Source organism: Phalacrocorax carbo, chromosome 24 (genome assembly GCF_963921805.1).
Source record: "Phalacrocorax carbo chromosome 24, bPhaCar2.1, whole genome shotgun sequence".
In the NCBI taxonomy this organism is placed as follows: domain Eukaryota; kingdom Metazoa; phylum Chordata; class Aves; order Suliformes; family Phalacrocoracidae; genus Phalacrocorax; species Phalacrocorax carbo.
In genome coordinates this window covers 5,300,416-5,324,907 of record NC_087536.1, presented here as the reverse complement: position 1 = coordinate 5,324,907, position 24,492 = coordinate 5,300,416, and the positions used below count along the sequence as shown (strand labels likewise).

The window sequence follows — 24,492 nt, the reverse complement described above, 5'->3', positions numbered from 1 at the left end:
CTGTGATTTTAACCTCACCTCCCCCCCCTTTAAAAGTTTGGCACTTCCAAGGCGTCAGTAATTAGGTGGTTTCGTGCTAAGTGTGCCAACTGATGCTATCTTTAAAACCCTCCGAGTTATATAGCAAATGTATGGAAAAATGCTGTGTTGCAATAGCTCCACTTACCCAATTCCTGCAGGGCCGGCTTTGCAATGGGAGTGAAATCCGTGCTACGGGAGTGCTGCAGCTGGAGGGGACCGGGCACCGGCTGCGGGGGGGCGGGAGGGGCCGGCGGGGGGGGCCCGGTGCCGCCGGGCCCGGGGACTTTGGCCCTGCGATGCCAAGCAGCCTCTGCGTTTGGGGTGCGGGGGTGGGGCGTGGGGGATGCTGCGGTGTGGGGTGTTGGGGGGAGGGAAGCATGTACAGGGAGTGGGGAGCAGCGTACCCCCGTGGTGGCCTGTTTGTGAGTGCGGGGGTGGGGAGTGGGGGGGTGGCCTATGTGCTTTTATCCACTTCAGGACCCCCCCACCCACTTCAGGGTCCCCCCATCTACTGCAGCCCCTCATCCACTGCAGCGGCGCCTATCCATCGCCGGACCCCGCTGTCATTAGACCCCCCACCCTTCGCAGACCCCACCCTTCGCAGACCCCCCCCCACCCTTCGCAGACCCCCACCCTTCGCAGACCCCCCCCCTCCCTTCCAGCCTCCCTCCATCCATTGCACCCTTACCCCCTCCCCCCCATCCTTTGCAGGGCACCCCTTTGCTTTTGCACCCCGCTTCTATTTACACCCCCCCATCGCCCCCCTCCTCCCCGCCCGCCCCGCCCGTGGCCCGGCGCGGCCCGGGGGACCGCGGCGGCGGCGGCGGGAGGGGGTTGGGGGGGGAACGGGGCGGCGGCGGGCGGGCGGCCGAGGGGAAGCGCCATACAAGGTCTGGATCCGGCTCCGCCTCCGCTGCCTTCTTTGGCCGCCGGTTCCGGCGCCCCCGGTGCTGGGGAGGTGCGGGGCGGGCGGGCAGCGCGGCGCGGAAGGGGGCGGAGGGGGGCGGAGGGGGACCCACCGCCCGCACCCCCCGGGCAGCACCGCCCCGACCCCGGGGGAGTGGGGGGTCCCACCGGGAACACGCCCCCCCGAATCCCCATCGGCGCGTTCCCACGGTGCTGGGGATGCTCCGTGTCCCCGCGGGAACCCCACGCAGAGCAGAACAGGGTCCTCCCCCCACCCAAAATCGAGGCACCCCTCCTCAACCGCCAAGCGCATCCGGCAACACCACCACCGCACCTTTCCAGTTCTTCTAGGCTTTATCCTGGAGGGGGTGAGGGTTTGCTGGGCCTTACTGGTATGCACTGGTAAGGCTAGCATTGGGAATGCTGCGCCGGAGCGAGCAGGCACTGGCTCGGCTCCTCGTCCCGCGATGGAGCAGCCAGATATCCCAGCTGGGTGCCAGCTGTGTGTTTGGCTCGTACCGACGTGGGTGGGTATCAGCCCCCCACGCCGTGGGTGGAGGGGTGAGGATGCCGCAGGTGCGTGACCGTGCACCCGCATCCCCCCTGCCGAGTGGCACCTGCTCCGTGCCGGGAACGCAGCCGTGCCCTGCCGAATCCGGCCAGCTGGAGCTGCGGGTGCAGCCATAACACCCCAACGCCTCATGGTGGGGTTTAAGCCTGGCTCAAAGCTCCTGAGTCATAAGGGCCTGGTTTAGACAAGGAGCTGGGCTAGGAGGGAGGCGCGCAGCTAAACCCCTGTGAGAACGGCCTAATCCTGTGCGGACACTGTCTCAGTTACTAATAGTGGTTTGATGCCAATTGATGGGGAATGGCCTTAAGCCAAAATAAACCCAGGCAGCCTTAGACTGGCATGAAAACGGCCACGTGGGGGTTGGACTGGCTTAGTTACAGCTCAGCTTAATGGGTCCTGAGCAGAGCAGTTTACCCAAAGGGAGAAAAAAAATCTCACCTGGGATGCTCTGAATGGTTTTAAACTAGAGTTTGGGCTGGATGGAGTCTGCAGCTGAGAGCTTTCACTTATCTCAGTCATCCCACACGCCGGTCTTAGGCCATGCGAACCCCGTCCTGAGCGGGGTGTCTCAGTAACGTGAGTAATCGTCGCTGGCATCAGTGATTTCATAGCACAGATCTGTGTGCATGAAATGCTGTGGTCCCTTCCTCAAAGCCAATGCAGAGTGTCCCACAACCACCACTGCTCCTGCATTTCAAAAGCTCGTCATGTTAATAAAGCAAGGAAGGCAGAGTTGGCTGACCTGAACCGGCTGCCTCGTTAACCCCAGAGATAACGGGAAGAATAGCGCCGTAATGAGCCCAACCTCCTCTGCACCCGTCTCTGTCCCCCTCCGCCTCTGCTCTCCCCGCCTGCCTCTGCAGAGGTTGGGACAAGCCCTGATATTATTTAAGAGCATCCCAGCCGGTTCAGTCAAGATCAAGCAGCTTCCCCTTAGCAAGGAAGCAAACACAGCCACCCATGCGAGCGCCGAGAGCCCCCAGCCCCTCGTCCTCCCTTCGGGGCCGTGCGACGTTGAGAGCGGGAGATGCGCACCCATCCCCACGTGTGGCGTGCCGAAACCCCGCCGGCATGCCGCGGGGGTCGGGGCCGTGTCCCTCTGGGTGCTGTCAGCTGACGGGTGATTTCTCCCCGCTTCTCTCAGTCTTGTGACCGGGCCCTGCCGCCCGCCGGGTGATTCATGTGCCGTGAGCCTCGCAGGTGCACCGGGCTGTGCTGCGGCTGGGGCGAGAGGCTGTGCTGCGCGCCGGCTCTCCGGGGACCACCGGGGCTTTTAAAAGGGGAACTATTCAGGTTTTTTTCACCTAATTAATGACAGCGTAAATGTACTTATAGTAAGGAGAGCACGAGCCTGGCTTTTGTGCCTCGTGGCGAGGCAAATGGGATGCTCAATCCTGTTGAACTCATGCCTAAGCCCAGCTGGTGGTCTTGAGCCGAGAGCTGGGCTTGGACAGAGCTGAGACTCAGAGGCTGAGGGACACGACAAGGTGCTTGTCACCATCCTGCCGTGCAGTTCGGCGTCTTGGGAGCTCTGTGAGACTCTGCATGGTGCTTGGCTGCGGGTTTCAGGCTCTGGGGACCCGCCATGGTGGTGCCTCCAGTCCTGAATTATGAGGATGCTCAGGCACGAAGCTTGAGGCACTTACACTACCAGAACATGGAGGCTTTCCTCCCCAGCCCCGTGGATTTGCTGTAGATGTAGATCTGGAGCTGGTAAGGTCACAGAGTTGTAAACAGAGTGTGGCTGGTGGGGACCTGAAAGGTCACCTACCTCCTACCCCTGGGCATGACTGTACTGGGGCCATATGTGTAGGCAGCTGCTTGGATGGTCGACAACACAAACTCTTCTTGAGCAGCTTGGAGAAGGGGAACAAATAAACCCTGATTCTTTCAGCCACCCAAACCGCGAGGTGGGTGTCGTGGAGGTATCTGATGAAGCCACTGGAGTTTCACTGGGCTGTGAGTGTTTTGTTTGCAAGTGGTGAGGCTGCACGGGCGGGATGTGGTGCTTCGGGGGTGTCAGCTCCCTCTGGCAAACACCAGCTGCCCAGATGTGGCAGATGCTGCATTGGCAGCAATTTATTCTCTGGGCAACCCAGGGCCTGGACGTGAGAGATGCTCAGCACCGGCAGAAATGGGATTCAGGGTAATCTGTAATTTCTGGAGGAGGAGAGACTTTCTCTGCTGCTGTTGGGCGTGGGAAATCCTCATTTCAGCCCAAACTCTGGCTGGGAGTACTCTAGCCAGGAGAAACTGCTGGGCGGCCTTCCTGATCCCGGACCAACACCCTCCCGGCACGGCCTGCGTCCTTCCACAACGCCGTCTCCCGCCTCACCTAGGTTTTCCTGATTTGCCTGTGAAAACTACACACCCTCCTCCTCCGGAAATATTCAGAAACACTTGCACTGAAATATGCATGGCAAAGGAAAGAGCCGTCTCCCTCCTCCCTCCTCTTTCGGGGACGATGGGACCCTTGGGCAGAACTTGCTGCCCTGGGGCGTTGCTGCCTGCTTTGCTGGGTCAGACCCAAAAGGCAGGTCCCCATGTGCCGAACCCCAATGGTGGGATGGTGGGGGGGAGCCAGGCAGTGGGGTACTGCGGGAGCACCGTGGGTGGCTGCGGGAGGCCCTTTCCTGCCTCAGTTTCCCCTGTGGCAAGAGAGAGAACAGCCCTGCCTTGCCCTGCACAGCGGCAGCATGAAAAGCTTGGGGTGATGGCTGTGGGGGAAGCCCTTTGGAGCAGACAGGAGCTGCAAACCCACCCTGCTCAACCTGGGGCAGCGAGGGGCACCCTGCGCTGGAAAATGGGTGCTGGGTGCCCAGGGCCGGTCCCTGAAGGTGGCAGCACTGGGAACCGGCTGGAGGCCAGGAAAGCACCCGCAGCAGCAGCATTGGGGTGCAGAGGGTGCTGCTGGGGGAGGCTCTGCCTGCACCCCTCACCCTCCCCCCCGTCCCCTCATCACCGCTGTGCCCTTCCCTGCGTCACCCTGGTGCTGCAGCAGCAAGGATGCTCCGGCCTGCGCTGTGCCACCCTGAAGAGCATCCCACAATTTTCCGCCACTCGCAGGCCCTGGGGTCGGTGGGTGACTCGGGCTTGCAGCAGCGAGGGGCACACCGCTGGCTGCACCGGTGAGCTGGGAACCTCTGGGTCATCTAAGTCCGAGGCAGGTTTCAGTTTGCAAGCCCGGAGGTCTTTCCTGTTATTATGCAGCCCGCAGCAGGGGAACAATAGCGGTGGCAGCCGGTGCAGTGTGACCCAGAGATAAGGAGACAGTGTGATTAGCAGGAAAACTAAATAGTAGGTCCAGAGCAAAAAGCGGTCCTGAGGGAGCAGCACCGCTGGGAATGACCGGGTTTCCAGCCAGAGGACCACTAGCAGAGATGAGAGCCTGGGCTGCAAAACCAGGGCTGATGTTACTGGACGACCATGAACCTTGTCATCATGGCCCCAGCCAGGAACCCTGGAGTGACTGGGCAGTGCTACGGCCCCAGCGAGGGGTTTGCAGAGAGATACCACAAAGGCTTTTTTTAACCTGAAACCAAGAAACAAAAGAGGAAATGGATGCTTGCGTTTCAGCTCTGAGAACTGTGCCATGACACACAACTCTGGAGACGTGAGCGGTTCCCTAATGGGAGAGGAGCTCGTGGCAGAGCCAGCGCCAAAGCATGGCAGAGGCTCCCTGAATCCACCACATCCGATGGCGGTGCCGGAGAAGGGGCTCGACCTTGTGCGAACGTGGCACAGAGGCTGGAGAACCGGAGCAGGGGGTGAATCCAGTGCCCGGCAGGGCTGGGGTGTCCGTCTCGGGGTGCTGTGCGAGGGGTGGGTGCCCTCCCGGCCAGCCGAAGCCAAAGGCTGTCCAGCCTGGGAAAGTGCTGCTCCCGAGGGCTGCAGGGCTTTGCTTTAACCACTGAAGGAGAAACTGGTGAGAGGCCAAAGGCGAGGGATCTGCACAGCCATTGAAACCAGCCCGGGGGGAATTAGCCATTTCCTAGCAATGAGGAAATATGGGGTTAGCTGAGGACCTGCAGGGCTGCGAGGAGGGAATGGGAAGCGAGTCACTACCGACAAGTGAGGACAAGCCAGCCAGGGGTTGCGGGGTGAGACCATCCTCTGCCCGTGGTGCAGGCAAGGGAGGCTGGCAGAGCCGCGCAGCCATCCAGCACCTTCCACCACACCTCTGGATGCAAACCCCCGAGAGGCATCTGCCTCACCCCACAGACAGCTGGGTGTAAACAGGGCAGCACCGGGCACCCAGGCACGAACCGAGGATGATGGCTGCTTCTGGGCAGGAGCAAAGCTGGTGGGCCACGACCACCATATCAACAACCCTTTTTTAATTTTTTCTACTGAGAAGCATTGGAGGCAAACCACATCTGAAGGTGCTCGCGTTCCCGGCGGAGCGGGTGAGGCTGAGTTTCCCACTGCTGCGGCTCCACATGGACAAACCCAGCCCAAACCGACTCGGAGAACGAGCTGAAAGGGGAAACAAAACCCCAACACAGTTTCTCTCTGTTAAGCATCCCTTGAATGTGGTAATCTGGGATATCTAGCAGTGTCTCCGGGCAGAGACAGGCAGATGCAGCCACTTGCCCTCACTCATAGCCGGTGTTTTCATCCCAGGGCGCTGCAAAAGCCTGGCCGAATGGTCACCAACCCCAGTGAGTGGGATGGGGGGGCTGGGACCCCCAAGCCAAGCAAGCCCTAACAGAGCAGCGAGGGGGACTGGGCTCCTCCAGGCAGCCCCACAAAACTCCTCCGATGATATGCAGCATTTTGGAAGCCCAATAAGAATGAATTATTATTGCTAATTAATGAAACCACTGTTCCAGGAGCGGCCTGCATGCCCCTTGCTGCCTGCTGGACCCCTCTGGGTGCTGGCACGGCATGCAGAGGTGGGGACACAGCCTTACCTGCCTTCCCCTATTACTTCAGGAGCCCTAAATTCCTGCCGCAGCCCAGGCTGCCTCTCCCAGGGCCCGCCCAGCCGCTGGGTCACCGCTCACGGGGTGGCGGGGGGTGCCCACTGCATCTGGCACCTCGTGGCTGCTGGCAAAGCCAAGCAACAGGCTCCCGGTGCATGCACCCACCACCCAAAACAGCCCCGTGCATGCACCAAGGCATGGGGGGGACCCGCAGGCTGGGGACTTTGTGTCTCCCCAGTACAAAGCTGAGGGCTGGGAGCTCAGCAGTGGGCATGGGAGCATCCCACCGGCATGTCCATCACCCACCCCACGGCTGATCTGGCAAGGCCGTGGAACCGTGGCAAGGTTCGTGGTACCGTGGGGATGCTGGTGCTCAGCTTGCCTGGAAAACCTCCCTCATCGGCACCCAAAATGGGCAGCGTTGTTTATCCCCGTGTCATGCTCTGCGTCCCCACCAGCACATGGGGATTAACAGTCTTGACCTATTTCCCGGGGGGTGCAGCAAGGCTTAATTCACTGAATGCTTGAGGAGTGCATAAGATCTGCAGATAGAGTCATTATGAAGTGTGAGATATCATTAATTAATTCACAGGTTGATATAGTTATGTGCTTAGATCATCATCAGCTGATCCTGCTAATCCCTTCTTGTGCAAGTACCTGTGCGAGGGGGAGCTGCTGGCTGGCATCGCTTTGCTCCTGGCGAGCTGGGTTGTCCCCGTGTCATCCCCACGTGCCCCTGAGGCCAAGGGGGTACAACGGGTGGCCCCCAGTCTCTGCTCCTTAATATCCCATGCCCCTAAATCTGCATCTTCCCAGGTGGTCCCACTGGAGGGGAGATGCCTTCTGCTCTCCATCAGGGGACAGGACCCAGGGCTGCCTGCCTTTAAGCCAGGGGCTGAGACTTTTTCTCATTAATTATTTCAATAATCATTAATAATAGGTAATAGTTACCCTGTTGACTTAGGGATTGCATTTAGTGCAGGCATCCTCTGGCCTCCAGCCCAGTTTTGGAAAGAAACAACCCCCTTGAGCTGCTGGGAGCTGCCGTTGCTCACTAGGAACTTTTGATTTTAACAAACTATTATTGTTTTAAACCCCAAGTCTTCCTCTTCCTTGGCCGTCCTGTTGAGTGGGTGGGTTTGCTCTGGGAAGGGGCTGGAATTGTTCAAACCCGCCTCACAACCCTGTCCTGGGGTGAGCAAAGAGGAGCTGGCTCCATGCCGCAGCCATGCCCGGGGCTCGGCTCTCTGCTGCAGCTCCCCAAAATCCCTGGGAGCGTGTGTTCCCATGGGTCTGTGGCATTTCAACTCCCTCGGGCTCTGCAAGGCTGGTGTACCCACGCCGGGATGCCCAGCAGATGCAGGCAGAGAGGCCAGCGGTGCCGTGGGTACCACGTTACACCCCATCGAGCCCATCGCACCTGAGCTCACCCTGCTCTATTTTCTCCTGCCCCCTTCCTGGACCTTCAGATGAAAAAAATAAAAAAGCCACGACAGTGGAAAGTCGAGCTAACAAATACAAATAAAACTTCCTCTGGATGCTAAAAATGACACATGTAGACAGAGAAAAAAAAGTTATATCGGTGACAATAACAGAGCGCGGAGCTATTTCAGTGCTGGGCTGTTCCATTGCAGCACTCGGCTCTGGGGTTGTGGCTGCTGAAAACCAGCCACTTCCCCAGGGACGTGACGTGTTTCCTTTCCATCACAAACTGATTTAGAAGCAAAACTTTCTACATTTAGGCAGTGAGAGACTCAGCTTCTCTTTTCTCTCTTGCAATGATGGTGAGCGAATGGAAGGAGAGATAAAGGGGGTGGGACCAACGCAAAGTGACTGCACGTGGCTTCCTCCTTTGTTTTTTTTTCTTCTTTCCTTCTAAATTATCAAAAAGTGAACGAAAAAACCACAATTAATATTTTCCATGCCGTGAAGGCCTTGCGTGCCTCCAAGTGAGAGTTTGTGGCTCCGGCCTGGCCGGTGCTCCCGCCGCGCCGTGCGTTTGCAGCCCTGCGTGTGCCTGGGTGCCTGGTGCAAGGCCAGCAGTGCCTCGTCCTGCATCCTGGCAGGGGATCGTCCCACCACAGTGCCTGCTGCAGCCACCCGGGCAGAATCCTGCTCTGGACCATCCCTCTCCCCATCTCCATTCCTAACCCCATCCTCATCCTCATCCCAGTCCCTGTTCTCCATCCTAATACCTGTCCCTGTTCTTCATCCCCATCCTCATCCCCATCCCTGTTCTCCATCCCCATCCTCATCCCCATCCTCATCCCCATCCCTGTTCTCCATCCCCATCCTCATCCCCATCCCCATCCTCATCCTCATCCCCATCCCTGTTCTCCATCCCCATCCTCATCCCCATCCTCATCCTCATCCCCATCCCTGTTCTCCATCCGCATCCCCATCCCTGTTCTTCATCCCCATCCTCATCCCCATCCCTGTCCTCCATCCCCATCCCCATCCCTGTTCTTCATCCCCATCCTCATCCCCATCCCTGTTCTCCATCCGCATCCCCACCCCTGTTCTCCATCCCCATCCTCATCCCCATCCCTGTTCTTCATCCCCATCCCTGTTCTCCATCCCCATCCTCATCCCCATCCCTGTTCTCCATCTGCATCCCCATCCCTGTACTTCATCCCCATCCTCATCCCCATCCCTGTTCTCCATCCGTATCCCCATCCCTGTTCTCCATCCCCATCCCTGTTCTCCATCCCCATCCCTGTTCTCCATCCCCGTCCCCATCAGCGACACACAGTGGAGAAGGATCAGTCTGGGCTCACGGTACCCTGCGGCGGCCGGCCTGCCTCGGACCAGGGAGACGCGGCGTGTGTGTAACTCCTCTCATGTCCAGCTCAAATTAAAACCAAGAATGATGGTGATAATTTCCTAGAAGGATAAACATCCGATTGCCTTTTCTCTCCCGTTCTACCAAAAATAAACACACCAGCCACAAGGAATTAAAGGCAGGGAGGAAAGGATGACTATAGTTTGACTGCAGGATGTCAACAAAGCATGACCTTTCATTTACACCGGTCCCTCCGCATTAACCTAACGGGCCAATTACACCCTCAACAGAGAGTAAGTATAGAAAAAGAGAAGGAGAAATCCAACTTTAGCTGACTTCCATGACATCTCTAAGTGTCATTTCCTCTACTTCTAATTTTAGTGCTGATGGCAAGCCGGGCAGTGTGTTTTGTATTTTTTTCCCTGGGTTGTGGTATGTTACCCAGCTTCCTTTTTTTGTTGTTCTCCTTCCCGCCACGTCCTGCAGCTTCACCCAGCGACGTGTGCCTGGGGTGAGCCAGGACCCTTGGCTCCTGCATCCTCCTTTGCACCTTGCAGCCCGTCACCCCGACCCTTCCCGGCGGGGACGCGAGGCTGGCAGGGTTTTGCAGGACCCATGCGACACGCCTGCGTGCGTGCGGCTGGCGTGATTCAGCCCCTGCGAGGTAAACAGCCGTTTCCTGCTGGAGGGAAAGTCCCGGCCACGTTTAACCCCCCCGCCCCCCGCATGGAGTGAAAGCTGCTCTCACTGCCGGGGAGCTGGGGAGGGCAGCCAGCTGAGCGCAGGGAGCGGGAAGGGGATGGCACAGACCTGTTTTCTCTCTTGCATTGGGAGCAGGTTGCTCTGGGAAAGGCCCAGGGACCGATGCAGGGGTGAGATGCAGCAACGGCAGCATCGCCATCCCCACCGAATGATGCCAGACCTCCCTGGGGGATGCCTGCTCCGGCTCTGCTGCCATGCTGCACGGCCGTGAGCAAGTCATTCCCTCGTGCCTCGGTTCCCCCTGCCTGCAAAATGCCTCCCAGGGTCTTCCTCCCCATGGTTTGTTCAAAGTGCTCCTTGGATGCAGCCCTGGCCATCGGCAGGACAAAATCAGCTTTGTCGCAGTGGAGCCACCAAGGACATGCTCCGAGGAGGAGTTGCAGGCGGGTGAATCCAAGCCTCAGAGAAAACCAAGTCTTAGATGAAAGCCTAATTAAAGACCTAATTAAAGGGGAGGTCCGGCTAAGTGGCCAGTAGGCAGAACTCCTCTGATTTATGGCTTTAATTTCGGTTTTGCTTTCCAAGAGAAGCGGGCTGAGACAGTGAGCGAGGGCAAAGGCAGGGCAGGGCCGGAGTCAGGCCAGGGCAGTGCCCAGTTCCCACGCTGCCACCCTGCGTGGGGTGCTGCCGGGGGTCCCCCCTGGCCGGGCGCCACGGTCCGGTGCCCCTGGGTGATACTGGGCATCGCCTGCACGAGGGTCTTGCTGGCAACATTCCCCTCCCCACCCCCCACCCCCAGCTGCAGGGGGTCTGCTCCGTCCCATGCCACTGGCTTGGACCCCAAAGCAACCAGGTTCGCCTGGTGCTGGCCCAGTATCGACCCGTGCTCGCTGACGGCAAGGAGCCCGTGCACTCCCGTGTGCTCCATCCGTGTTTTATTCTGAAGGCTGCAGGCATTAAAGCTCAAGTCCCCTGAGGTGCAGGTGGGAAATGCTGGGGGACAGGCCAGAAATGGGGTGAGGGGAGGAGAAGAGGGTGATGCCATCTTTCCCAGGACACCCGGGGCGAGCCAGGACACCACTTGGCATACCTTCGGAGGGAAAGAGAACCCCCCCTGAGGTGCTGGAAGTGGAGGGGCTGGGGTTTCTGCTGTGGATCTGGGCTGGTGGGAGGGTGGGTGTATCCTTGGCAGGTTCCGGGGTCCCCTCCTGGCGTGGGCAGAGGGGGCTCTGCGGTGCGGGGAAGGGGGTGCAGCTGCGCAGGGGAAGGGGGCGATGGCCGGCGCTAATCCTCGTAGTATTTGGTGAGGAACTGAGTCGAGGCCACTGGGGAACCCAGCCGAAACTGCTCCACGAAGCTCTCCATCGCCCAGGCACCTGGGGAGAGAGGGAGAGGGGGTGAGCAGGGCTGCGAGGCAGCCGGGGCAGGGGGCTGCTCCGGGGCCGGACCCAGGCTGGGGCTGCACGCTGCATGCCATGCGCCGGCTGCTGCTCTGCCTGAGGAGCTGCAGACCACATCCTGCAAACAGTGGCAGGCGGGGAGGCACTGGGCTCTGCTCCGTGGGGCCAGAGGGCAGGGAGTCACAGGGAACCCAGCTTTGAGCATCCCCAGGGCTGGGGGGTAAATGGCGTTGGCTCCTCTCGTGCCCCCCTCCACCCTTGCCAACCTTTAGAGTTGACCTTCCCACGGCTTCCTACAAGACCACCCCGGGGTGCCTGGAAATCCCCTGGCAGCACATGGGGGAGACAGCAGGAGATGCCCCAGCCCCCTTGCTCGCATGTACTGAGCTGCTGCTCCACAAATTGTTGGATCTGGGGGGTGGGGTTCTTCATTCCTGACCCCACTCCTCTGCTGCCTACCCTGACCCGAGGATGCTGGAGGGCCGGGGACAGCTCGTGGCTGGAGCTGGCCTCAGTTTTTCCTATGCTGGAGGCGGCAGGGAAACCCTCCCTGGGCTGTCGGGCAGGAGGGATTCCCTTGTGCCCCCGCAGGCCAGAAATCCCCCGGTGCCCTGCCAGGGTTCAGTGTCGAGCCTGGGTCTGACTCGTGGCTGGTGGAGCATCCTCCTCCCGGGCCAGAGGGGCTTTCCCCAGGGATGTCGGGACTCAAGCAGCTCACGCTGCCACCGCTGTCCCTGCCTGGTGGGACACTGGATGGGACACAGCCGAGGCGTTGCAGGGCGGGGAAAGGGGCCCGTTGTTTATCTGAAACCAGTCCTCCCCTCCTCTCCCCTTCCTGGCGCTGCTCTTTAATGTCACGCTGCAGACTGACAGCCCTTATCTGCCCGCACATCTCAGCCCCAACTGGAGCAAACCATTCCTTTTGCTCTTGCAAAAGTGCTGAGCAAAAACCCGAGCTGCTGCATCACCCGCGTGGGGTGGCGGCAGTGGCTCGGGGTGCCGGTGGAGCTCAGCTCCCCCTGCCTGCCCCCCACCTCGGGCACTGAGTCAGGCCCTGCCATGAGTCACCCCACAGCCCCCAAAGGGCTCTGCAGATGCTCCCGGTGCTGGCACTGCATCCTGTGACCTCCCGGAGCCAGGGAGATGCTCCAGTGGCTGGGAAGGAGGTTCCGGGATGCTCTGGGATGCCAGCTGGGAGGAGAAGTTGAAATGCATCAGGCTGCGTGTGGCTGGAAGGGGGTGTCCCGGATATCCCCACATCGTCACCGCCACCCGCTGAGGACCCAAACCGAACCGAGGGCAAGGACAGTCCCGCTGTGCCGCACTGGGGTCACCGCCAGCCGGGGCGTGCAGCCACATTTCCATCGCCTCAGCTCAAGGGGGGGAGATGCCCCCATGCAGGAGCCCAGAGGGGCTTCAAGTTTGCCGGCACCACTGCCCAGCCAGGCAATGGCTGTGAGCCCCGGCGTGCCTCTGCGTGGGCATCGAGCCCCGGTGTGTGCTGCAAACACGTCCTTCCCCAGATAACAGCCCTGGCGAGGAGGGGCAGTGCTTGCTTTGGGGTCTCAATCCATCCCCGCTTCGAGCTCTGGGGGTCCCGGCGAGCGTGGCGCCAAGGGAAGGGGTCTCGAGGGGGCGATGCTTCTCCCGCTGTGCCCGCAGCCCTTTGGAGGGTGCCTTTCATCTGAAGGGTTTCAAAGCGCTCCAAAAGTGCCGGGGGGAGAGCGGCCGATCCCCCACGGGACCGGGGTGAGAGCGAGACGTGGCGGCCCCCCGACTCCCAGGGGTGCTGGGAGCTGTCATTGATGTTCGCGAAGCCTCCGGAGAGGCGTGGATGAAAGGAGCCGGGAAGAAGCAGAGCCACTGCAGGGCTGCAGACGCAGGCCCCGGCACTCGCCGCTGCGTGTGGGGCGAGGGTTTTTCCTGACCTACTTTCCTACCTGCCATCGCACTGGTTGTGCCCGTCCCTCGGGGGGGAGCTGGGACCAACTTCAGGGAAAGCCCCAGGTGTAGCCACCGGTGCGGCAAAGGGGGTGATGCACCGGGCAGCTACCGGGTCTGGGGGGTCTGTACCCCGCACCCTAAATCCAACCCCTTGGGTGCCTCTCCAAACCGGGTGCCCCATCCTGGCATAATCACCTGCACCCCAGGGTGGTGTCCCTCTGCAAACCCTCCCAAATCATGCCTCAGCACCGGTGCGGGCCATGAGTCACCGGGACCACGGAGCCGGGAGGGGAGCTGGGTGCCAGGGCTGAGGTCGTGGTGCACCATCCCCTCTCTCCGCCAGAACAATATGACATTTCATCCGTGGCTTGGTTCATTTTCAAGCTCATTTCCTGAAGGATTATATCATCGCGCTTGACCCTTATCTGAGCACCCGCCGGAGGAAGAGAAGCGCCCACGGACACCCACACGTGTGGCAGTCGCCTGATCCCTGTGTGCTGGGTGGGGAAACTGAGGCACGAGGCAGCCGCTGAGCTCGGGGACCTCAGGGACCCCCCGGCCCCCGCAGGCAATGGGTGCACAGGGCTGTTTCACAGCCCTGTGATCACACTCTGCCCCCATGAAACAACCACTCCCTGCCTCCCCCCGGCCCCGCAGCGCTGGGGGCATGTTGCCGGCTGTAATTTATCAGCCTCATCAGCTGGACTGTTCTCCCTGATAGGAGCCCTGATGCTTTTCTGCCAAGATTAATGATGTCCCAGCGGAGGTAGGCGGGAGACTGCTGGTTGCTTTGGTCACCATTAACTGACACCCAGGGATTTTGGCCAGGACCGTGTGCTCCCTGCAGCCCTTCGCTGCCTCCCATCCCAGCCACAACCTTTCCCTCCCCGCCGGGGCCTGGTCCGACCCGATTTTCCAGCTGGGCAGATTGGAGGTGTATGAGGTCGGCTCATGAGTCAATGCTGCGGCCCCGATGCAAAGCTGGAGCCGAAGAGGGATGAAGCCATGGGGAGAGCAGCCAGCTGGGCTCATCCCCAGCCCCTGGTCGCCAGAGGACTCACCGCTTCCCAGAGGCAATGTTTTTGGGAGGCAAAAGTCCATTCCCAGTTGTAAAATGCCTTTCTGGGGCAGGAGGAGGTTTGGGGGATGCTGGGGAGCATCTCCCAATGGTCACCGGCGCTGGTGGGCATCGGGCACCGCGGCACGGCAGAGTGGAAGCAGGAGGAGATATGGCACTGCCCGGCAGGTGCAATCAAGCCTCAGGATCTGTTAATTAAAACTCCCCCACCAGGAAAAGGAAGGAGGTGGAAAATGAACAGTCTCCAGCCTCCCATGGGCTCCAGATGGGCGAAAAGGCCCCTGGTGCCGCCGTGCCGTGGCTGGGGTCCGCCAGACACCCAAACTCCCCCAGCTGAGGGAGTTTCCCGTGGCTCGCTGCAGCGAGCAGCAGAGCCCGACTGCCACACCGAGAGCTCGCAGCGGGTGCCAACGCCTCGGGATGCGACGGGTGGCTTTGACATTTTGCAGACCACAAACTATTATCTTGCATCTCGCCAAAAAACAAACACGGCTTGTAACACTCCTGGCTTGGGAGGGAAGCGGGGCGAGCGGGGAGGAAGGGTTTTGCACCGCTTGACGGTGCCCATATGGCCGCGGGAACACCCCAAGGGTCTCCATCTTCGGTCCCAAGCGGGGACAGAACTGGTGCCCAGTGATAATTTAGTTGCAAAGCTGTGGCACAGCCGAAAAGTGGAATTAACCAGACTCCAGTGGAGAAACTGAGGCTCCAAGAGGATTATTTGCCTGAGGTTGCACAGCAAGAGTGCTGGCTGGTGCAGGGATTGATCAGAAACGCTCATAGAGAAGGATCAGGGATTTTTTTTTTTCCCCTGATGAAACAAGTCTTTCTGCTCCAGAGCCACCCTGGAGAAACACCTCTGCCATAAACAACCGATTTCACCATTGCCACCAGTGTCAGGCTCACCGTGGGGAGCGGCGCGGAAGGATGTGAGCAGGGTGCTGCAGCCCTCCTCCTGCTCCGCCACTGCCGGCCAGCGCGCCCTTGGGCATGGCACCCACCCCACTGCCCACCCGTGCCATGCCAGCCAGGACATCCCCGCGGCAGGGTGGGCACCGGGGCCACCGCGGAGCCGGCCTCGCTCCCTTCGAGCTGCTGGCATTGCAAAGCCGGGTGGGGGGGAGACGTAGCACAGATTTATTTTCCGCCATTTCCCCTCATTTTTCAATCTCCCACGGATCTGCACAAGGAATGGCTCTTTCCGAGGAGCAGGGACACGGCGCATGGGTAGGTCCTGGTTTAGTGCCCTCTTCTGGAGGCTCTGGCCCCTCGGCTCCGCCGCTGAGCTCCTGCCATCCCTCCTGGCACACACCACCTTCCCCAGTTCGGCCCCGCTTGCCCCAGGGCCTTTCCCAGTTCAGCCTCCGACGCGCAGCCCATGCCTGTGCTTGGGTGGAGGGTGAAAGAGGGAACTTCTCCCCGAGGTGAGCGGTGAGAGAAGCACTCCCGTGGGGTTCCGTGCTCTCCCTGACCGGGCTGTACCGCGGGACAAGCTGCCGGAGGGACGGATGCGTGGCACAGCGCTGGGGATGCGTGGCACAGGGGTGCGATGCTGGATTCTGGACGTGTCTGGAGGCTGGGAAGGGCCAGCGCCGCTCCCTGCCCGGGTGCTCCGGTCAGGACACCTCTCCCTCTCCAGGGTTAGCACCTGGTGACAACGCGTGCCACCATCTTTGGGGCGATGGGGGTGTCAGTGTCACCAGATGTAGGGCAAAATTAAAGCAACAAGAAGGTGCTGGTTTAAGGCTAAGCAAGGTGGGAAACCCCGAGCAAGGCTGTGCCCGCAGCATCGCCAGGCGAACCCGCATCTCCTGTACCACAGGAGAGGACCCAGCCAGAGCCGCAGAGAGGCTGGCTGAGTTTCTTGCCCTTGATCCGTTGGGGTCAAGGTCAGGCCCTCCTCGTTTCAACGTGCCGCTGAAGGTGTTTGCTCCTCTCCCCCGTGCGCTGCCTTTGCACGGCGGGGCCAGACCCCAGCGCTCAGCCACGTGGGGCTGGATGCGCCGGCAGTTCGGCTGGTGTTCGTCCCACTGTGGTCCCTGGGGATGGATTTATTTAAAACCCTTGAGACACCGAAATCTGGTCCTTTCTTAGCTGCATTTAGGGCTCGTGCCCTGCTCGCCGGCTGCCCCAGGAATTAGAGAGACGGGCTGCTGGCGAGTGGTGGTTCAATCCAGCAGCACTCACTGGACAGGCCAAGCCTGTGATGCAGCGGTGAAATGGTTAAAAACAACCTTCAAGCAACCACTTAAATAACAGCCTCTGCTGAGACACATGGGTCTGGTGGCTGAACCCCTCTGGGTATGAAATTTGGGGGCTGTAGCTGCACAGCCTGCTAATAAGAGGATTTATCTGGAAAAAGGTCTTTGGTGGGTGTCCTGGCCTCCCTTCCCAGCCCCAGGGCGCTGGGATGGGGACGTGGGTGCGTGGCCCTGCGTGACAGGAGTGGAGCCCCCTCCTCTGACCGTGCTGGGGACGAGGGGCCAGGGCAGTGCCCCACTCCCCTGGCAGGGGGGGTAGCTTCAATGCATGTCATTAAGAAGCAGAGCTAATGAGCCAGAAAGCAAAGTGAAGAGCAGAAATAACCCGCAGAGAGACTTGCAGCAGCCCGCTTCAGCTGAGGGATAAGCATCATGGCCCGGTGGCGGGTTGGTTTCGGGGGTCTCTCCCAGCACGGGGGTCCGGGGACAGCGAGCTCCCACAGAGCTTCCCAGCTGCTGCCCGCCTTCCCCAGGATGTGCAGCGCGGGTTAACGCTGCGCAGGGGTGAGTCAGGCCGGCGCAGACGACACGCACCGACCTGACCTGCCTATTGAGCTGTGCTCATGTGGTCCCAGCTGGGAAAGTTTTGAAATTTCCCTTGCTGAGGCCACATGAGCTGCAGCGCCCCGTGCTCCAGCCCGGGCTGCACCGGCACCGTCCGGGGAAGGAACCCACGCTTTGCATTTTGCAGGATGGGTCCTTGCCCGTGCTGGGGGTCCCGCAGGTGACCCCATGCCCCAGGGTGCATCCATCTGGGATGAAGCAGTGGGGAGGGTCCCAATCGTGTCTCAGGGGTCTCAGCTGCTTGCCTCCATCCCTGCCGTGCCGCATTTTGGGAGGCGGCAGCCCTGTCCCTGCAGCGCGCGGGGCGGAGGGCAGCTGGGAGTTGGCGGGCGTTGTGTCAGCCCAGTTTGAGCAATCCCTTGCTAAACCATCTCCACGTCTGATCCTTATCTGCATGCTCCGAGGTGGCAGTGATGCAACACCCGAGGCTTGGGGGGGACGTGCCAGTGAGGACTCAGCCTGATTTCACAGCCGACAAGACCTCTCCCTGTTTCTGATCCCGCTAGCCAGGCAGTTACCAGCCGTTTTGCTGAGGGTTTCTGCTGCCTTGCAAGGACTTCCCACCCCAGCCACGTCCTGTGTAAGGATTTGAAGTGTCTTTGCACCAAACGAGCATCCCCAGCCCATCATTTCTGGCGTGCCTGAACACACGGCGTTAGTGCTGCAAATGCATCCACACCCCCGGGAAAGCCCCTCGGGGCACGGTGCGGGGCCAGGAGCGAGGGCACGGCTGCTCCTTACCCAGCGAGACCCGCTCCTCGGGGCTCAGGGCGATGTCCGCGTGAGCCGGCTGCTCGTACAGGCGGAGCTGGTAGCGGTGGTACCCGCTGCGGGGCGGGGGCGTGGGCCGGACGTAATCTGGGGATGCAAAAGATAACGGTTGAGCATCCTGCCAAGCGGTACCCGCTTCCCACCGTAACCACGCACCCACCACCAGATTCCAGGCTGGAATCGGCTCTCCCGCCCTGTGCTGTGCATCGAGGCCCCTCACCACGTGTGGGGCTGGAGGGAGAAAGCCCTCAGCAGCTCAGGTGTTCCCCAGGCACGAGCAGCCACTGTGCCCACCCCAAACTCACCCCCTCCCTTATCGCCACCCGGATCCCCCCCATCCGCCTGGGGGGCCAGCTCCTGTTTTCCCTCTCCTGAAATAACCCGGCCCCAACCTCCCGCTGCGCCAGCCACCGCCCTCTCCTCCTCCTCCTCTTTCAACTTCAGAGCCCCGGGGTGCTCCTCGCCTCCGTGCCGAGCGCCTCGACCTCTCTTCCATCACCCTTCCCATCCCTGCACCATCCCCACCATGCCCCCTCCCCATCCCACCCCGTGCTGGGTGCCGCCCCCCCCACCCCTCGGCTAGGACCATGCGGAGACCTGCTGTGGGGGGACAAGCCTGAGACCCTCAGCACCCCGCCAGTGTGTGTCCAGCACCCCTCGCCCTCCCGGTTGCCCTGTGGGGGTCTGGAGTGCCTGGCACAGCACCGGCTGGGCTCCAGCTGCTGGGCTTTTGAAGTCCTCCCGCACCCAGCTGTGGTGGGGGAGGATGCTCTTGCGGTTGAAGCAGTGGGTTCTCAGGTGCTGGAAGTCTGGGGCTGTTTCCTCGCCTTGCTGCAGACGTTCAGCGCGCAGGCGGGCACGTCCCCGGGTGCACACTGAACCGTGTGCGTGCCCTTAACCCAGCCAAAGAGGGAGCGAGCGGTGCACGGCTGCCCAGATGTGGGGGCCTGCAGCTGGCTCGGGGCGTAGCTGCATCGTCACCAGCTGGCGAGGACAGAGAGGGCTGGCCATCCCCAGGAGAGGGACATCGCCGGGGAGAGACCCAGACCCCTGATGCACAGTGCTGCCGATGCCGGCAGACACCCCTCACCCTCCGTCGGGGACAGAAGGACGTGATGCCGAGGGACTCAGTCACCCGCAGCTGGGCGAGCCCCCAGCCCCTCTGCCCCGCTCCCTCGGGGTGCAAACTCCGTCAGCCTGTTTTGAACTGAAAGTCTTTGTTCGTGCAACATCACAGAAGTTGTCGGGATTCACCCGCTTTTATCTTGTGTTTTTATTTTTGATTGTATTTCCCCCCCGCCCCTTTTTGCACTGGTTTGGAGCTCTTCCAACCACTGGGGAGTTTTTTAACCACTTTTGCCTCTAGAAAAATAAGAGAAAAAGTGGCTTTTATTTCAGACAGCGCCCAGCTAACCACGGCTCAGCTGCGCCCTGCGGGAACCCCTCGTGTCCCTCCCTCGCGTCCTGGCATGCTCGTCCCCACCGGGCACAGCCAGCTCTGCCACCGCCTTGTCACAACACCCAGCCTGGGCTGCAGGAGACCCCATGCCCCCGTTGGGGTCTGCACTCACCTGTCAGCACGTGCCCTTTGACGTCCCCGTTCCTCAGATCTGCACCCTGAAAAGATAAGAAGAGGGGGGTGAGGTGCCACCGAGACCCCCAGGAGAAAGATGTGGAGGGGACGGACCCCTCCTGCCTCCCCCCAGCTGCACGCGCTTCTCCCCAGGGATTAATTTACCAACATTTCAAGTGTTTTCCTTGCAAAGGTCATTAGGGAGCTGGGATGGGGGGAAAGGACCGTGCTGGGGGCTTTCTTTGGCTATTTGGGATTTAGAGGCTCGATGCACGGTGCCCTGGCACGCAGGCGGTGCTGTCACCGCGCTGTCACACACATGTGGGGGCCGTCAGCGATCCGGTGAGCCGGGTCGGTGATCCAGGCTGTGGCACACCCCAAAAGCCACAATAGCCCGTTAAAAGGCTCGGTGCCACTCGGCGTGCAGGGCTTTGGGAGGGTTGAACCATGCCGGGTGGGAAGGGGCCGGCAGCGGAGGACCGCGGCGCTTTGCACTGGTTTTCCCAAGGCAAAGCTTTGCCCCATCGTGGTGGTTTTGCTCTCAACCGAAACTCCTGCCTGGCGAGCAAGCCCCACCGCCCGGCAGGCTTGGCTCTCCATCCCTAGCCTGGGATGCTTCCCTGGAGGAAGGAGGCTTTGCCGAGACCATGACTGAGCATCCCTTGGGGACTGGATTAAGGGCAAGGGGGCAGCAGCGGGAGCTTCAGCCGCATCCTGGCCCCATACAAGCCACCTCACCCCTGACCTGGTGTGCTATTCCCGGCCAGACCCCACCTCCCACCGATGCCGCCAGCACTCGTAAATCCTCTCCTATGGCACCCGTTATTCCAGTCCTGCCCACACACACGCTGCTGCCAGGACTTCTCCGTCCTAACCTGCCCTGGGAGTTATTACCCCGAAAAAAAAAAGATGCATCAGATAACTGCAAGCAAAAGTGCACGCGGGGAACATGGTCGGTTCCCCGACTCTTTGGGATCAAAGCTTTGCTTTCTCCAAAAAGAAACCTGCTTTGCTCTGAGTCACGGCTGGCGACAGCCTCCTGCCAGCTGCCTGTGGCAGAGCAGAGGTCACCGGGAAGCCAAGTGCCCGCTCAGGTCCCAGGCTATCGGCTCCCAACCCCTGGCTCACCACCTCGGCAGCTGGAGCCGAAAATATCCTGATGACAGAGAGGTGATGAGTAAGGTTTTGGGCAGCGACTGGCAGGTTTGGATACCTCGGTTCACAGCGGGGAGGGGAAGATGGCGCGCAGACTGCGGGGGGAGAAGCACCCCGAGGCTGTGCCGAGGTTGGCTGCTCTCTCCCTGCCTCGTCCGCCCAGATGTGCGAGCACAACCTGCCCAGATGTGCCTGCCCGCGCCGCCTAGGTGCGCGTGCCCGCTGCATCCAGATGTGCACGTCTGCTCTACGCAGCCGTTCGTGCCCAGCCCCTCCAGCTGCGCCCACTCCCCCAGATGTGCCGGTCTCAGCTGCGGGGCTGGGCCGGCGGAGGAAGCTCGCAGCAAACCCCGAGCTCTCCGCACGGCCGGGCCAGCTGCCAGCCCCAGCTCTTCAAAGGCAGGGACTGAGGGTTTTTTTTTTTTTGCTTTCTGTTCTGGGTAGGGCTGCTCCCGTGCGGGGACCTCGCTGCTATTCCTGGCTTTGCCATGGGCTTATCGGGAGAGGCCGGGCCTCCTCCCTGTTTTCCTGCTTGCTGATGTGGGTTGCCTGCTCACCCTGAGTTGCAGTGGGTTCTGGCTAGCCCCGGGGATGGGAGAGTCAAAGGATAAAGCTCCTTTTAAGAGGCGAGAACAGGAAGAGGGTGGGAGGGAGAAAGTAGGGATGAGCACTGTAAACCCTACCTTTTTTTTTTTATTATTAGTAAACAGCTATTCTGAAAGTGAGGGAGCGAACCCGGCTCACAATGGGCTGCAGGAGAGGCTGGCGGGGTCGGGGTGCAAAGCCCTGCTTGCTCCTGTGAGCTTTCCTTCCCGGGGTCCCGCTGCCTCCCCGGAGCGAGGGGGACATGAGGCTGGGAAGTGGGGGTTTTTGCTAGTGTGAAGGGAATGGTTTGCAGGGTAGAATAAACCACCCCCCTCAACCTGTTCCCCCTTTGCTGAAATGCCAGCGAGGGCGAGGGGAGCATCGCACACCAGCGGCCCCCAAAGATCCCTGCCACGAGCGGAGCTAATGGACGCTGATGAGCTGCCGTGTTTATTAATGCCTTTTTATGAGAGCATTAATAGTTCCTAATGACACCATTTGAGCTTCCCAGCCTTTTATCTGCTCTTTCTCTCTTTCCCCCGCCGAGGACACAGTGTAGGAGGTGGAATTAGATACTTCCACCCTCTGGTCCGTGCTGTGCAGTGCTGAGGGCTGGTGGGGCAGGGGATGCTGGTGGGATGCTCCTGCGGGGACCTGGACAGCCTCAAAAATCCATACCACACAATTTCTGCTCCAGGAGCTCCTCTCCGTGCTCTTTTCCTTGGCTAAAAGAGTGGAAAAAATTATTCCCCCCTGTTCCTGACACCCCTTTGCCAAGCTGTACACCGGCCGCGTCGAGGCTCTCCGGTAGATCGCAGCCAGCCCTCGGCGTTGCCTGCTGCACATCGCAGCGTAGGGTGGGGGGGAATAAATAAATACAAATAAATTAAGAAGGCTGTGAGTCACATTTTGTTTTCCTCTTGATCTTTTTTTTTTTTTTTCTTCCTTCCCTTTCTTCCCCCTCTCCAGAACGTGTCTGATCCCATCGGAGAGGAGGGGAAAGGGATGGGTGGCGAGCGCGCCAGCGATTCGCCCGGGCGAGGACGGAGGGTTATGGAAAGTGGGTGTGGGAATCGGCACAATCGCTGGCAGGGGACCAGGACAAACAGATGACGGATGGGACCCAGGGCTGTGCAGCAGAGCGGGGCTGGGTTGCTGCCGCCTCGCCGGGAGCGCACCCCAGTCCGGACCCCGGGCACCCCGTGGGACTCACCCGGGTGCTGGGGGTCGCGTCCCGCGGGGCGGCAGCTGAGGTGCCGGCCCGGCAGCGCGCTGATACGATTAACCAACAATTAGCCAAGTGGGGAAGTTAATCCCCAAACAAACAGGGCTCCTCCTGCGCTGCTCGCTTACGGCACGCTAGCTTGACGGGGGGAAGGCAGCTTCAAAGCCGGCACAGCCAGGCGCCCACATTTTTTATTCTCTCTGTGATCTTTATAATGAGGTCAGGATTTATGAATTGGCTCTCTGGAGTGCAGGGGACATCCCGGGAAGGGCAGAGCCGCCGGGATGGCAATCCAGCCTCCTGCGAGCACAGCGGAGGCTCGAACGCGGAATGAAGGAATAAGATGCTAATTGCAGCTGGATACAGATCTGTTCGGCCGTGTCTTTGTGGGGGAAGGTGCACCCATTGGGTTTTCCTCCCCTCCACCAGAGCCAGCACCGGCAGGGAGGATCGCTCCTACCCTGGCTCCCGGGAACGTTTGGGCTCATCCTGCTTTCCAAAAAAAAAGCATGTGAGAAAAAAAACCTGGTCCAAGAGAAACTCTCCCTCCAATTATTTCTGCACGGAGGGAGGCCATGAGAGAGCAGGGCAGGGCCTTCCCAGCACTCCCAAACTCTGGAGTTTCCCAGGTCAGCTGCCCGTTTGCATTTTAGCTCGATTCCACTCGGATCCCGGCGCTGGGGCATGGGATGGTACCAAACCGCTCCGGCTCGCCCACGCCGTGCTGACCCTCTCCCCACCAGCACGGCTGCCGGCACAGGAGCTGCTCCAGACCACCCTTGCTTTTCTGATCACCGTCAAGCTGGGGTTTCGTGCCCAAAGGAGACTGTCAGCCCCTACCATGTGAATCGTTTGGTTTTTTATTATAAATGTCACATCCCGTTATGCCAACATTGTTATGCCGCTGAATTAAAGCTTGGCGTGTCCACGTCGTGTTCTCTCCATCGGGAAAGGAATTAGCTGAAATAGAAAAATACAGAGAAAGACATGGAAGGAGTTTATGGAAGAAAAGCCCACCAAGGTGGGGATGTCACCTCTGGCTGGGGAGGTCCCTGTGCTGCCAGGAGGGGAAGGGCATGGTGGGCAAGGGTCTCTTCCAGCTACTATATTACGCAGAAAGGTGTTTTAGCAGCAGATTCCCAGGGCAGGGAATGACTTAGCGCAGGCGACGGTGGGAAGAGACCCCCGGGTGCTGGTGGCAACGGAGGTTTGTGGGGAGCTCGTGCGCACAGGGAGCGAGGATGCTCCCTGGCATCCCCAGTCTGGGATGGCCCTGAACGCCCAAATCCACCCCTGCAGCCGCACGCTTCGGAGGAAACCAGAGCCCCTTCCCTGACTTTCTGCATTAGAAATGCAGCAGTCTGGCTTTAACAAGGCTGCAATTTTCGGCATTGCAGCAGACCCAGCTGGGTGCGTGCACACCCCGGCTGGTACCGCGCTGCCCGGCCCATCCACCGCGCCTGCTGGCTGCTGAGCCGGTAAATCAGGAGGGAAGCTGGGAAATCGAGCATTACGATCATTCTGCAACACCACACGCAATTTTGGCTGCCCAGCCCCGGGGACACAGCTCCCTGCACCCTTCCTGCTGCTCCCCAGCACAACCCAGGGGTGCCTGAGCCCTCTCCTGCTTCGTCTCCACGTGCTCAGCCCTGAGCTGGGAGACCCAGGGTACCTTACCGCAGAGAGGAGACCGAGGGTTGCATCCTCGAGGCCACAGATAAACCTGCACCAAAGCCCAGCAGAGCACCCGGAGCTGGTGCTGGATCCCATCACACCCCAAATCCAGAGAAACCTCCCATTCCCGCTAGAACCAGACCAGCTTTCCCAACCCCAGATGTTATCCTCAGCCTCCTGCTCTCTGGTGCTTCCCCGTAGCCCCAGTTCCTGAATCCTCGGGATGACTCAGGGCCCTCGGCTTTTCCTCACAGCCAGTTTTGCTCCCCTGGAAATCTCCCCTGGAGATGTGGCACAGGGACCCCGGACCCGAGGAAGAAATCCCCAGCATCTCACCGCCACCGAGACATGGGTT

The 24,492-nt window shown here is 60.4% G+C and overlaps 1 protein-coding gene across 7 annotated transcripts in view; it reads right to left on the bottom strand.

Moving 5' to 3' along the window:
* Positions 1 to 10,827: 10,827 nt before the first annotated feature.
* PEBP4 (phosphatidylethanolamine binding protein 4) overlaps positions 10,828 to 24,492 on the bottom strand; it is an 85,197-nt gene continuing 71,532 nt past the window's right edge. For all 7 annotated transcript variants that reach the window (XM_064472763.1, XM_064472761.1, XM_064472762.1 and 4 more), the window contains 3 exons: positions 19,497 to 19,542; positions 17,896 to 18,012; positions 10,828 to 11,283 (listed from right to left, as the gene is read on the bottom strand). In XM_064472763.1, the coding sequence (XP_064328833.1) occupies positions 11,192 to 11,283; positions 17,896 to 18,012; positions 19,497 to 19,542 (255 nt within the window). In that variant the 3' untranslated portion in view covers positions 10,828 to 11,191. The remainder of the gene's footprint in view (positions 11,284 to 17,895; positions 18,013 to 19,496; positions 19,543 to 24,492) is intronic.